Here is a 10,415-nt window from a genome sequence, read left to right on the forward strand (position 1 = left end):
TGATGATGTTGTTATCTCCCTGTAAATTCTATTAATTCCATCTCGTTTTTTTATTTTTATTTTCTCTCTTGCTGCACATTGTACACAAACACACACAGACAAAAAAAAAAAGAAAAAGAAGGAGAAAAAAAAAAAAAAAACGAAACCACAACAATAACAATCATACACGACCCCTGTATAGAGGGGCATTAACATTAACATTTATCATTCACTCTTCTCTCTTTCTTTCTCTTTCTCTTTCTTTCTTTCTGATTGTGTAGGTGTATTTGTTGATTGCGGCTAATGTCATCTGTGAGCAGTGATGAGGAAGAGGTGGAGTACAGAGGGCCATACCGTCCAGATATGGCGAAGGTGAAGGCGAAGCTGCGCAATTTGCCCACACTGGAGCGCCTGCTGGCGGAGAAGGATCCGAATGAATACACAGAGGAACAAATGAACACCGCCCTCACATTTATTAACGCTATTGCCGAAACACAACCAACAACGGTGGAGCAGATTGAACAGCAGCTGCGGAAACTTATGAAAAAACACCGCGCTGTTGTGAAGAAATCACTTTTACTCGCAGCTTACAGAAAGTGGTTATTGGAAGAAGAGAATAGGAACGGCAGTGCGGTTCTCGAGCGGTACTTTGTCTCCAAGGCCCCACGCAGTCAATCGGGTGTACTTGTCGTGACGGTCTTCACCTCTGCCTATCCAGAAGGGCAGAAGTTCAGTTGTAAGTGGAATTGTTACTATTGCCCTAATGAACCGGGACAACCACGCAGTTATTTATTGAACGAACCCGGTGTGCGTCGTGCGAATCGATTGGAGTTTGATCCCTATAGGCAATTTCAAGATCGTGTGAAGTCACTTGTGGCGATTGGCCATCCAGCTGATAAGGTGGAGTTGCTTGTGTTGGGTGGTACATGGGAAAGTTACCCACTCTCATATCGTGAATCCTTTATCCGCGATCTCTTCTACGCCGCAAATACACTGTATGATGATCCTAACGGTGATGATAATAATAATAATAGTGATGTTGGAAATTATAATAATCATAATCATAATGACAACTGTATGGCACGAAGAGGACACATACGACCACCACTGGATTTGCAGCAAGAGCAGTTACTGAACGAGACGGCGAAGTGTAAAATCATTGGTGTTACTCTGGAAACACGCCCAGATACAGTGAATGAGGAAATGTTAACACAATTACGTCGTTTTGGTTGCACCCGTGTACAACTTGGTGTACAACACACAGATAATGCTGTACTTTTGGCTGTGAATAGACAGTCTACACGTGAAGATGCGGTTCGAGCTATTAAACTTTTAAAAGATAGCTGTTTTAAGGTTGATATTCATCTGATGCCAGATCTTCCAGGATCTACACCAGAGAATGATAAGGTGATGTTTGATGACGTTCTTTACTCACCTGATATGCAAGCAGATCAGTGGAAGATTTACCCTTGTCAAACAACACCCTTTACTGTAATTGAGCAATGGTTTAAGGAAGGTAAGTATCAACCATATGGTTTGGAAAACTTAATGGATGTCATATTATATGCAAAACGCCGTGTTCAACCATGGGTTCGGCTTAATCGTGTTATTCGTGATATTCCACATGATTATATTCTTGGTGGAGTGGAAGTTTCTAATCTTCGCCAGTTGCTTGGGATGCGTCTCCAGGAAGAGGGATCACAGTGTCAGTGTATTCGCTGCCGTGAGGTTAAGGGAGATGTGGAGGCGGCAGCTAAACTTCAAGGGGCAATATTAGTAGAACGTCGGTACTCGGCAAGTGAAGGAGAAGAGATATTTATCTCATACGAAACGGAAGATAAAAAGACGTTATTTGGTTTTCTTCGATTGCGTCTCCACATTAAGAATTGGATTACACCATTTGAAGAACTACGACCATGTGCGTTAATTCGTGAACTCCACGTGTATGGTTCTCTCGTCCCCACACATAAAGAGGCGGATGCGGCGAAGGCACAACACCGTGGAGTGGGCACATTATTATTACAACGAGCGGAGAGTATTGCCCGTGCGGAAGGGTATGATAAGATTGCTGTGATTAGTGGTGTTGGTGTACGGAACTATTACCGCCGGAAAGGGTATGTAATGGCGGTAACAACACCCGCAAGTTACGGAGCCTTTCTCATAAAGGAATTGCAGGAAAGTAAAGATCATAACACACATGAGGAAGGTGGAGCGTGTATGAACATGAATGGAAACCAAGCAAATGCCCCCACTACCGCCATAAAAACAACAACAACAACAGTAACACCAATAACTACGGATAATAATAATAATAATAATAATAATAATAATAATAATAATAATAATAATAATAATAATAATAATAATGGAATTAGTAATTGTAGTATGAGTAATAGTAATAGTTCTGGTGATGGTGTTGATGGTGTTGGTGAGACAGCGGCCAATACGGGTGGCTGGTGGAAGCGTATCACTCAGTTTTGGGGACGGTGGAAACGTCCACGTGATGAGGAGTAAAGAAGAAGAAAAAAAAAGAAAAAAGACGAGGAAGAATGATGATGTCTGTGAATAATTCTTTTTCTTCTTATGAGTGAATGCAATGAACTCAAGAGCGTCTCTATTTATTGACACAAACGAATATACTTATTACAGTAAAATGGTATACCCTTTAAAAGAAATATATATTTCATGTGACTCCTATCTATAGAAAGATATGTACAGAGTGACGTTTTACATTAACAATAGAAAAACCAATGATAACGAAAAGTAAAAAAAAAAAACACGTTTACCTTTGCTCCACTATGACTCTAATTCTACTCTACTAAACAAAAAAAAAAGGAAATTAGTTCTTTTTTACTGTTAGAAAAGGTTTTCAGGCTGTAGTACACAACCTGCACATCTTTTTTCCCCCGGTAGAGCCTAACTCTATCCCGCTCTCTCTCTCCGTCACGCACATCCATCCATACATAGATACAAAGGATCTTGGGGCGTTATTCCATATTGTCTACGTCTTACACCTCCTCCTGACTGCGTATATATATAAATAAATAAATATATATTCACCCAGCAGGCACGGTCAAAAAATCAAAAAAAAAATCAGTCGTGTTACACTTCTATACCACTGAAAAAAAAGGGAGACTCTTGTAAAAAGTAAACCACAAAAGTAACATCAAAAAACAAACAAACAAACAAAAATGGACGTAAACTGCACTGTGATTGATTGTCCAGACCGCAAGAAGCCGACACGCACACTCTTCCATCTCCTCATACTTGATGCCCCAACGCCCAGCAATCTTCCCATGTACGTGAAGGCACTGCAGCGTCGACAGGTGCGTCATCTTGTGCGGGTGTGCGGCCCAACCTACGACGCGGCGCTTGTGGAGAAGAGTGGGATTGATGTTCACAGTTGGCCCTTCGACGATGGTGCCCCGCCGCCAAAGACAGTACTGGAGAGTTGGTTCCACCTGCTGGATGCGGCAAAGGTGCAGCTCGACAGCGGCGTGGCGACGGAGCCCACTTCTATTGCTATTCACTGTGTGGCGGGACTCGGCCGGGCGCCTATTCTTGTGGCAGTGGCACTGGTGGAGTACGGCGGGATGTCCGCACTGGATGCGATTGCCCTCATTCGAGAGAAGCGGCGTGGGGCGATCAATCAGACACAATTGCATTGGTTGATGAAGTACAAGAGACGGGAAGAAAATGGTGGGAATTGCAGTGTTATGTAAAGATCTCTGGAAAAGGAAGCAATAAATATGTTTTTTTTTTGTTATATCGGTTTTTACTATTATTGATGATAAAGAGATTATTCATTTGTTTTTTTTTTTCTTCATTTTTTTACTCTTATAATAAACATACATGTAGAAAGTGCATTCCAGTTTTTGTTATGATTTTCATTCTTTTCTTTTGCTTTTTTTTTTTTTTTCTTGGTCTATTATTATCATCTTGCTCCTATGTATGCCACAGAGGGTCTTTTCATAGAGTGAGGTGTTTGGAGTTGTGTACGAGTATGCTTCAAAGGAAAGAGGGTTTTTGAGGCTTATGGGAGGTGAGAGGAAAAAAAAAGAGTAAATATTAATACTAATAACGAAACCAGGTCTATCCTCCAATTATCTATGGGAAAGAAAGAAAGAAAGAAAAAAAAAGGAGAAAAAATATGATCTCTCTCTTTTTTCTTTTAAAGGTGTAGTGCACTTCTTCTCTTGTAGTAGCACAATAACCAAAAACGAAAGAAAAAAAAACAAAAGAATTGAAGAGCAAAAAATAAAAAGAAAAAAATGGATGTCGCGGTGTGAATGGAACATGAGAAGTTGATTCTTAACTGGACCTAGCGAACACAATAATTTGTATCAAATAATACATTTACGCAGTAATCTATGCGTTTTTTTTTTCTTTTTCTTACAAAACAACGACAAAAAAAATCGAACGAAGCCAAAAAAATGAAGCAAAAACCTCTGTTGGGTTATGGATTATTATTATTATTATTATTATTATTATTATTATTATTATTATTATTATTTTCATTTGTTTTATTGCCGTAATCAAATGGATATCCTTTCCTTGTGGCTTCTGTGGTTCCTTGATAATGAACATTACCTCTTCATCCCTTTTTCTTTATTATTATTATTATTTAGATTTCTTACTATCATCAATGACAGTCCATGGAGGCCGAGGTGCGGCGTCCGCGTCTCTTGTCATCAGAAAACAACGAACTGGTGAAGTGTTGCTTGAAGTAACAGTTCCGTCTTATTCTCCTTCTTCTTCCTCCTCACGTGTGCCCAGCACTGCAGAGGGAAAAGAGTCTAGTTTATTCAGCGACGCATTCACTTTTATTGCGGAGGCACAAGCGAAAACTTATGATTTTTTTGGCCGCAATATGGTGAAGGAGTCAGGAACAATCTCAACAGCAGATACCACCGTGACTCGGGCTAGAAGAGAAAATTACGTGGATGCAATGATGTCGTGTGATGCACCCAGCAGCAGTTTCTTGGACTCTGCAGAGTGGGAAGGCGATGGTACAAATGACAAGAGTGTTTCTTCAGGAGAAGGAAATGCAGATGAAGAGAATGGCGATTATGGTAGCGAATTCTATTCCTCCACTACACCACATAGTCATGAGGTGGATCCACCCGCTAAAAGGCCACGCAAGTAAAAAAACACAGGAAATACATGGTAAAGAGAAACAAAAAAAGGAATGGAGAGTTAGAGGAATCATATATATTTTTCTTTGTTTTCCTGGCTGTGGGGAGGTGTGTGTTTGTGTTTGTGTGTGTGTGTGTGTGTGTGGAACCTATACGTGGTACCGATATGCTGTTTTAAGTATAATCAATTCCTCATCCGTATTTTTTTTTTATATTGTTTTATTTAAATATATTCAATCCCTTTTTTTGTTATCGTGTATAATGTTGTTATCTTTGTTATTGTTTTTTTTTTTTTTTGTTTGTTTACATATTATTTCTACTTGTACTATTAGGAGCTTCTGTATCTCCCTCTCTGGAAGGGAAATGACGGAAGAGTACCTCCAAACATTTGCCGCCGGTACAGTCTCTGGTGTAGTTGGAGTACTGCTTGAATACCCACTTGACACCATCAAAGTCCGCTTGCAAGCATACACTTCACGGTATAATGGTTACTGGGACTGTGCTGTGAAACTCATGAGAGAGGAAGGGATTCGTTCTTTTTACCATGGAGTCTCCACTCGTTTCGTTGGATCTGGCTTTGAGCACGCTGTTGTGTTTTCCTTTTATAAATGGACGCTTCGACTGGTAGGTGCGGATGAATACCATCCACTAGCGTGGCAGATTATCCTTGGTGGTGTAGGCGGTGGTGTGGCCTCCACAACGTTCCTCACACCACTAGAACTTGTCAAGTGTCATCTGCAGGTTGCGAATATGCTTCCCGTGCAGCAGCGGGAGTACAATGGTGTTATGGACTGCCTTGTGAAGATCGCCCGCCGCGATGGAGTGGCGGGTTTGTATAAAGGCGGTGTGGCCATGCTCGCCCGCGAGGTGCCTGGCACTGCCGCCTACTGTGGCACTTACGATAAGACCAAAGAGTTTCTCACACCGCCGGGCAGTACGACTGCGGAGTTATCACCATGGCGTCTGATGATTGCTGGTGGCTGCAGCGGTGTGGCCTTTTGGACGGTGTTTTTCCCAGCAGATGTGGTGAAGACACGCCTGCAGGTGGATTCAACATTTACACCGGGGAGTTTCATGGCGGGACTGCGGTTACTATACGCAGAAGGTGGTGTGCGGGCACTTTATTGCGGGTGGGCACTCACCGCCGCCCGTGCCTTTCCATCAAATGCGGCGATATTTGCTACATATGATCTTTGCATGCGGTCGATGCGAAAACAACAACAACATCAACAAACCCCACCATTATCATCTGCTAGTGGAACTGTTTAAACACATCTGTTCTTCAGATGTGTTGTGATCTCTTATATCTGTGTTCATCCTTCTCAAGATGATAATGGGGGTGGAGGAAGGAGTGCAATGTGTGTGTGAGGGGGGAAGGGATCTTTTTCCTTATCTCTTTCTCTCTCTCGCCTTAACCTACCCACATATACGGAGAGGTATTGTATATATATTTGGTTTTTTTTTTTTTTTTTTGCTTTCTCTCTTTCTGGGGTATATTTTCTTTTATTCTTACTGTTGTTTCCTTTTTTGTTTCAGTATTTTTCTTCTCTTGTTTCAGCATAAAAAGAGAAATCAGAGAAGATAAACTGTGAACATAGATGGGTGTTAAACGCAGTAGGTCGCAGCAGACTGCATTGAATGAACGTCGAAAAAGAGGAACATGCATAAAGAAAGGATTGGACGAGTTGGGTGATTTGGATGTAGCTCAGAATCCCAAAAATGAAAAGACTACTTCCACTAGTACTACTACTACTAGTAGTGGTCCTACCAAACTACTGAAAGATGCAGTAACGATAGACACGGAAAATAATGTTGTTTCTCATTCCACACCCTCTTCTTCCTCCTGTTCCCCAGCAGCGAGTGTGTTCGGTCATGGTTGGGAAGAGTGGCGCCATGTGAAACAATTACTATTTCATTCCGATGATAATAAGAGTATCACACAAACCAGACGAAGCGCATTGGATCGTATTCAAAAAGTATGGCAGGCACGAGGCCGCAAACACCGCCCATTCCCCGCCTATGTGGAATCCACCGCGCTGCTGCTAGAGGCCGTATCACTGGATGAAGAGGACAAACTCTCCTCATCGGCTGCCGTCGTATTTTACGGTGCGGCCATATCACGTGCGGTGCATCTCATGACAGGCACATTTGCACGAGGTGAGGACGACACGTACCGCAAACGTGCGCGGGCGATTGGATTCCCCGAAGAGGCGGTGGAAGTACGGCAGCGTGTGGCCCACGGCGCCCTACCGCTTCTCTCGGAACTGCGTTGGGTCTGCGGATTGGTGCTGCAATTCCTTTTTCAGCATTACTGGGTGGAACAGGAGCGTCATGTACGTTTAATGGAAGAAGAAGAAGAAGAAGAGGAAGAAGAAGAAGAGCATAAAAATGAGAAGGGATTGAATACAAGTGCGTTGCAGCAAAGAGAATATGTTCCCACTTCAACTGTGGAGGAAATGCAGCATCTTCTCGAGGAGCTAGGCAGCTCAAGTGAAGAGGACCAAAGTGAGACTGATGAGAGAGATAGTGGTAATGCACAGAATCCTGCAGAAATAGTACAGGATGGTTGGAAACTCTTATGATTGAAGGTGTAAGAAGAAGAAAATGAGAATGATGATGATGATGGTGAGTGAGTGTGTGTGTGAAGGTAAAGATGAAAGTGAGGAGAGCGAATAATATATCTAACTGACAATGTCGCAACTATTAGGTTATTTTCCTGCGCACACTGCGCATCTAAAAGGATGAGAAAAGATACACAGGGTATGTATGTTTTTTATCAGTGTTTTCGTGATTGTATATTGAATATGTTTTTTTTTTTTTTTTTCTTCTTCTTTCTCTCCCTCTTTTTATGGTTTAAATTCTTGTTTTTAGCGGGAAAGCGAGCGACGTGGTTAAAGCACCACACGTGAAAAGAAGAAGGAAACGAAAAAAAAAATAATTAAAAAACGAAAAAGCTTGTAGGGGTATCAGTAACGGCTCTTCTTGATGGAACTTGTGGCTGAGTTACCCGACCGTCTCTTGACAGGGTTAGCACTAGATCCACACGATAATGTGTTTGCCATCTGCGCGTGCAGTGGTGAGCTCTTTCGCTTTCATAAGGAGAGTAACAGTATGCTTCCAATCATGTCTACAGAGGCTTCACCACACGATATCGCTATTGACCCGCAGACCGGTGATGTATACATCACTGATCGCACTGAGAATGCCATTCTCAAGTTAGAACCATCCGAAACCAACGGGGAGGATGAAACGAAGGAAGAGAAACAGGAAGAAGAAGAAAATGGTGTCGGGTATACTATTGTACGCTATCTAAACAGTTTTGAGGGAAAACCATTTATTGGCCCCACAGCATTGGCGTTTGCACCTGATGGTGAGTTGTTCTTTACAGACGCCGGAGCGGAGGGTGACTCATCCTTTGCTGATCCATTAGGCGCGGTGTACAGAACACTACAAGGCCGTAGTCAGGTTGTTCCACTTTGTGCACGCGGACTAATTCGTCCATCAAGTATCGCTATTGCACGTGATAATAATGTGTACGTCTGTGAACAGGGATCCAATCGCGTTTTACGCTTTGTACGACGAGGGACGTATTATGTAGGGAATGTCTTTGCCCAATTGCAGGGCGGTATGGGTCCAACAGCTATCACTGTTAGTCCACGTGATAATACGGTTTTCGTCGCCCAGTATGATACTGTGGCTGTGAAAGTGCCTTCCAGTGGTGCTGTTGTTGATGGATCTACAGAGACGGAGAAGGGTCTTATAACGGTATTTGGGAGAGATGGTGAGGTGAAGGGTGTTGTGCGTACACCAAGTACGTGTCTTCGTGCGATTAAATTAGACGCTCGAGGAGAAACGCTCTACGCATTAGAGGCGAATGAGGCGACTGGGTGTTCAAAGTTATATATGTTTCAGTTGCCACCTGTAATGCAACAAGAAGAAGAAAAAGAATGAAGATCTCTCATCACAAATATCAGATCTTCTTTCATTAATGTATATCAAGAGAGAACAAAAAAAAGAAAAAGAAAACAAATATCTGACCGAATGTAGGGTTAGAAAACGTTCAAGTTTATATGTAAGGAATCTTATAAAGAGGTTTTCCCCCAAAACCGATATCACTTGAGTTTTTTGGTTTCTTATGAACTCGTTTATATATATATATATTTTTTTTTATTTCTCTTTTTCTTTTTATTGGTTGTGAACAAGTAGTGGAAACTTCAATGAGAAGACAGGATGGTGTGAATGCGAAGCAGCATCGTAATTCGAACTCTCGTAAAGGTAGTGTTCTCGGCTGCAGAAGTAATCAAAATCCACATAACAGGACTGAGCGTAACAGAACGCATGTAAGGCAGCCAACCATTGTACAGGATGATACTGTTCCGGCTGCATTTATTTCACCTTTTCAAGCATCTTTACCACAGCGAGGATTGCATTCGGCATCTGTAGTGAGAGCCTCTGTGTCTGGTCCTCAACAGGAACAAATGCTGTTTTACTCTAGTGTACAGCGTCGCGGTGGGTCCTTTACAAAGACTGCTCAAGAGACAAAAATACAACTTGCGAAAACGGGAGTACTTCCGAACTCAACCGCGTTCCGCAAGAGAGCACGAGCTGCGATGGAAGGAGAGAATGGAAAGCCCAAGACTTTGCAAGACCGTTTTGCGGATATGCAGTCGGCGAAGGCAGAAGAAGAAGTACAACAGGCGAAGACACTTGTAACCAATAAAAGTGGTTCAAATCGATTCTCCTGTGATGATGATGATGATGATTCAGATAATGTATGAGCCTCTGGATTTGTTGCTAATTGTTAATATTGTTGGTGTCGTTATTGTTGTTGTCTTGATTTTTTCCCTTAGGGGTTATAAAAAAAAAAAATAATAATGATACGTAAGATATGAGAGTTTTATTGACCTTATTGCTGCTAGTTCTTGTGTTTTTTTTTTTTTTTTTTGTATTTTTTCTTTAATTCTCTTTCTTCCTTTTTTTTCTCTTTTCCATCTTCTTTCACTTTTTCTGTCTAGTAAGGTAGGCGTTGTGTGTTAGGGATCGCATATATACACACACTTAGGGAATAACTTTTTCCCCCTCCTTTCCCTTGTGCTATTTTTGGTTTGCTTGGAACACCATATTTTCTTCATAGCTATATTGACGTTAGAGCAGCGGAGTTGACATTGTTGGTGAGTTTTCGTCTATAAACTCATCTCAAGGTGTCTATTTAGCCAAGGCCTCCGCTGCCCTCTCTTTTTTTTTTTTTTTTGTTTTCTTTTTCTTTTCTTTTACATATTTGGAAACATACATATTTATAAT

The 10,415-nt window shown here is 41.7% G+C and overlaps 7 protein-coding genes across 7 annotated transcripts; all 7 read left to right on the forward strand.

The window, feature by feature from the left end:
• Positions 1–282: 282 nt before the first annotated feature.
• On the forward strand, positions 283–2,493 carry TM35_000631110 (putative histone acetyltransferase-like protein; the record flags this gene model as incomplete). Its single annotated transcript, XM_029031026.1, has 1 exon — positions 283–2,493. The coding sequence occupies one exon, from the start codon at positions 283–285 to the stop codon at positions 2,491–2,493; it is 2,211 nt and encodes a 736-aa protein (XP_028877677.1).
• Positions 2,494–3,170: 677 nt separating this feature from the next.
• Positions 3,171–3,701, forward strand: TM35_000631120 (putative protein tyrosine phosphatase; the record flags this gene model as incomplete). The annotated part of the gene is made up of 1 exon (XM_029031027.1): positions 3,171–3,701. The coding sequence occupies one exon, from the start codon at positions 3,171–3,173 to the stop codon at positions 3,699–3,701; it is 531 nt and encodes a 176-aa protein (XP_028877678.1).
• Positions 3,702–4,624: 923 nt separating this feature from the next.
• Positions 4,625–5,125, forward strand: TM35_000631130 (uncharacterized protein; the record flags this gene model as incomplete). Its single annotated transcript, XM_029031028.1, has 1 exon — positions 4,625–5,125. One exon carries the CDS (start codon positions 4,625–4,627, stop codon positions 5,123–5,125), a length of 501 nt encoding a protein of 166 aa, XP_028877679.1.
• Positions 5,126–5,477: 352 nt separating this feature from the next.
• On the forward strand, positions 5,478–6,383 carry TM35_000631140 (mitochondrial carrier protein; the record flags this gene model as incomplete). The annotated part of the gene is made up of 1 exon (XM_029031029.1): positions 5,478–6,383. One exon carries the CDS (start codon positions 5,478–5,480, stop codon positions 6,381–6,383), a length of 906 nt encoding a protein of 301 aa, XP_028877680.1.
• A 329-nt stretch (positions 6,384–6,712) lies between these two features.
• Positions 6,713–7,696, forward strand: TM35_000631150 (cell morphogenesis protein Las1; the record flags this gene model as incomplete). The annotated part of the gene is made up of 1 exon (XM_029031030.1): positions 6,713–7,696. The coding sequence occupies one exon, from the start codon at positions 6,713–6,715 to the stop codon at positions 7,694–7,696; it is 984 nt and encodes a 327-aa protein (XP_028877681.1).
• Positions 7,697–8,099: 403 nt separating this feature from the next.
• Positions 8,100–9,065, forward strand: TM35_000631160 (uncharacterized protein; the record flags this gene model as incomplete). The annotated part of the gene is made up of 1 exon (XM_029031031.1): positions 8,100–9,065. One exon carries the CDS (start codon positions 8,100–8,102, stop codon positions 9,063–9,065), a length of 966 nt encoding a protein of 321 aa, XP_028877682.1.
• A 266-nt stretch (positions 9,066–9,331) lies between these two features.
• TM35_000631170 (uncharacterized protein) lies at positions 9,332–9,892 on the forward strand (the record flags this gene model as incomplete). The annotated part of the gene is made up of 1 exon (XM_029031032.1): positions 9,332–9,892. The coding sequence occupies one exon, from the start codon at positions 9,332–9,334 to the stop codon at positions 9,890–9,892; it is 561 nt and encodes a 186-aa protein (XP_028877683.1).
• Between the last annotated feature and the right edge of the window lie 523 nt (positions 9,893–10,415).

The sequence above is a fragment of the Trypanosoma theileri genome, assembly GCF_002087225.1.
Source record: "Trypanosoma theileri isolate Edinburgh chromosome Unknown TM35_Tth_63_V1, whole genome shotgun sequence".
Classification (NCBI taxonomy): domain Eukaryota; phylum Euglenozoa; class Kinetoplastea; order Trypanosomatida; family Trypanosomatidae; genus Trypanosoma; species Trypanosoma theileri.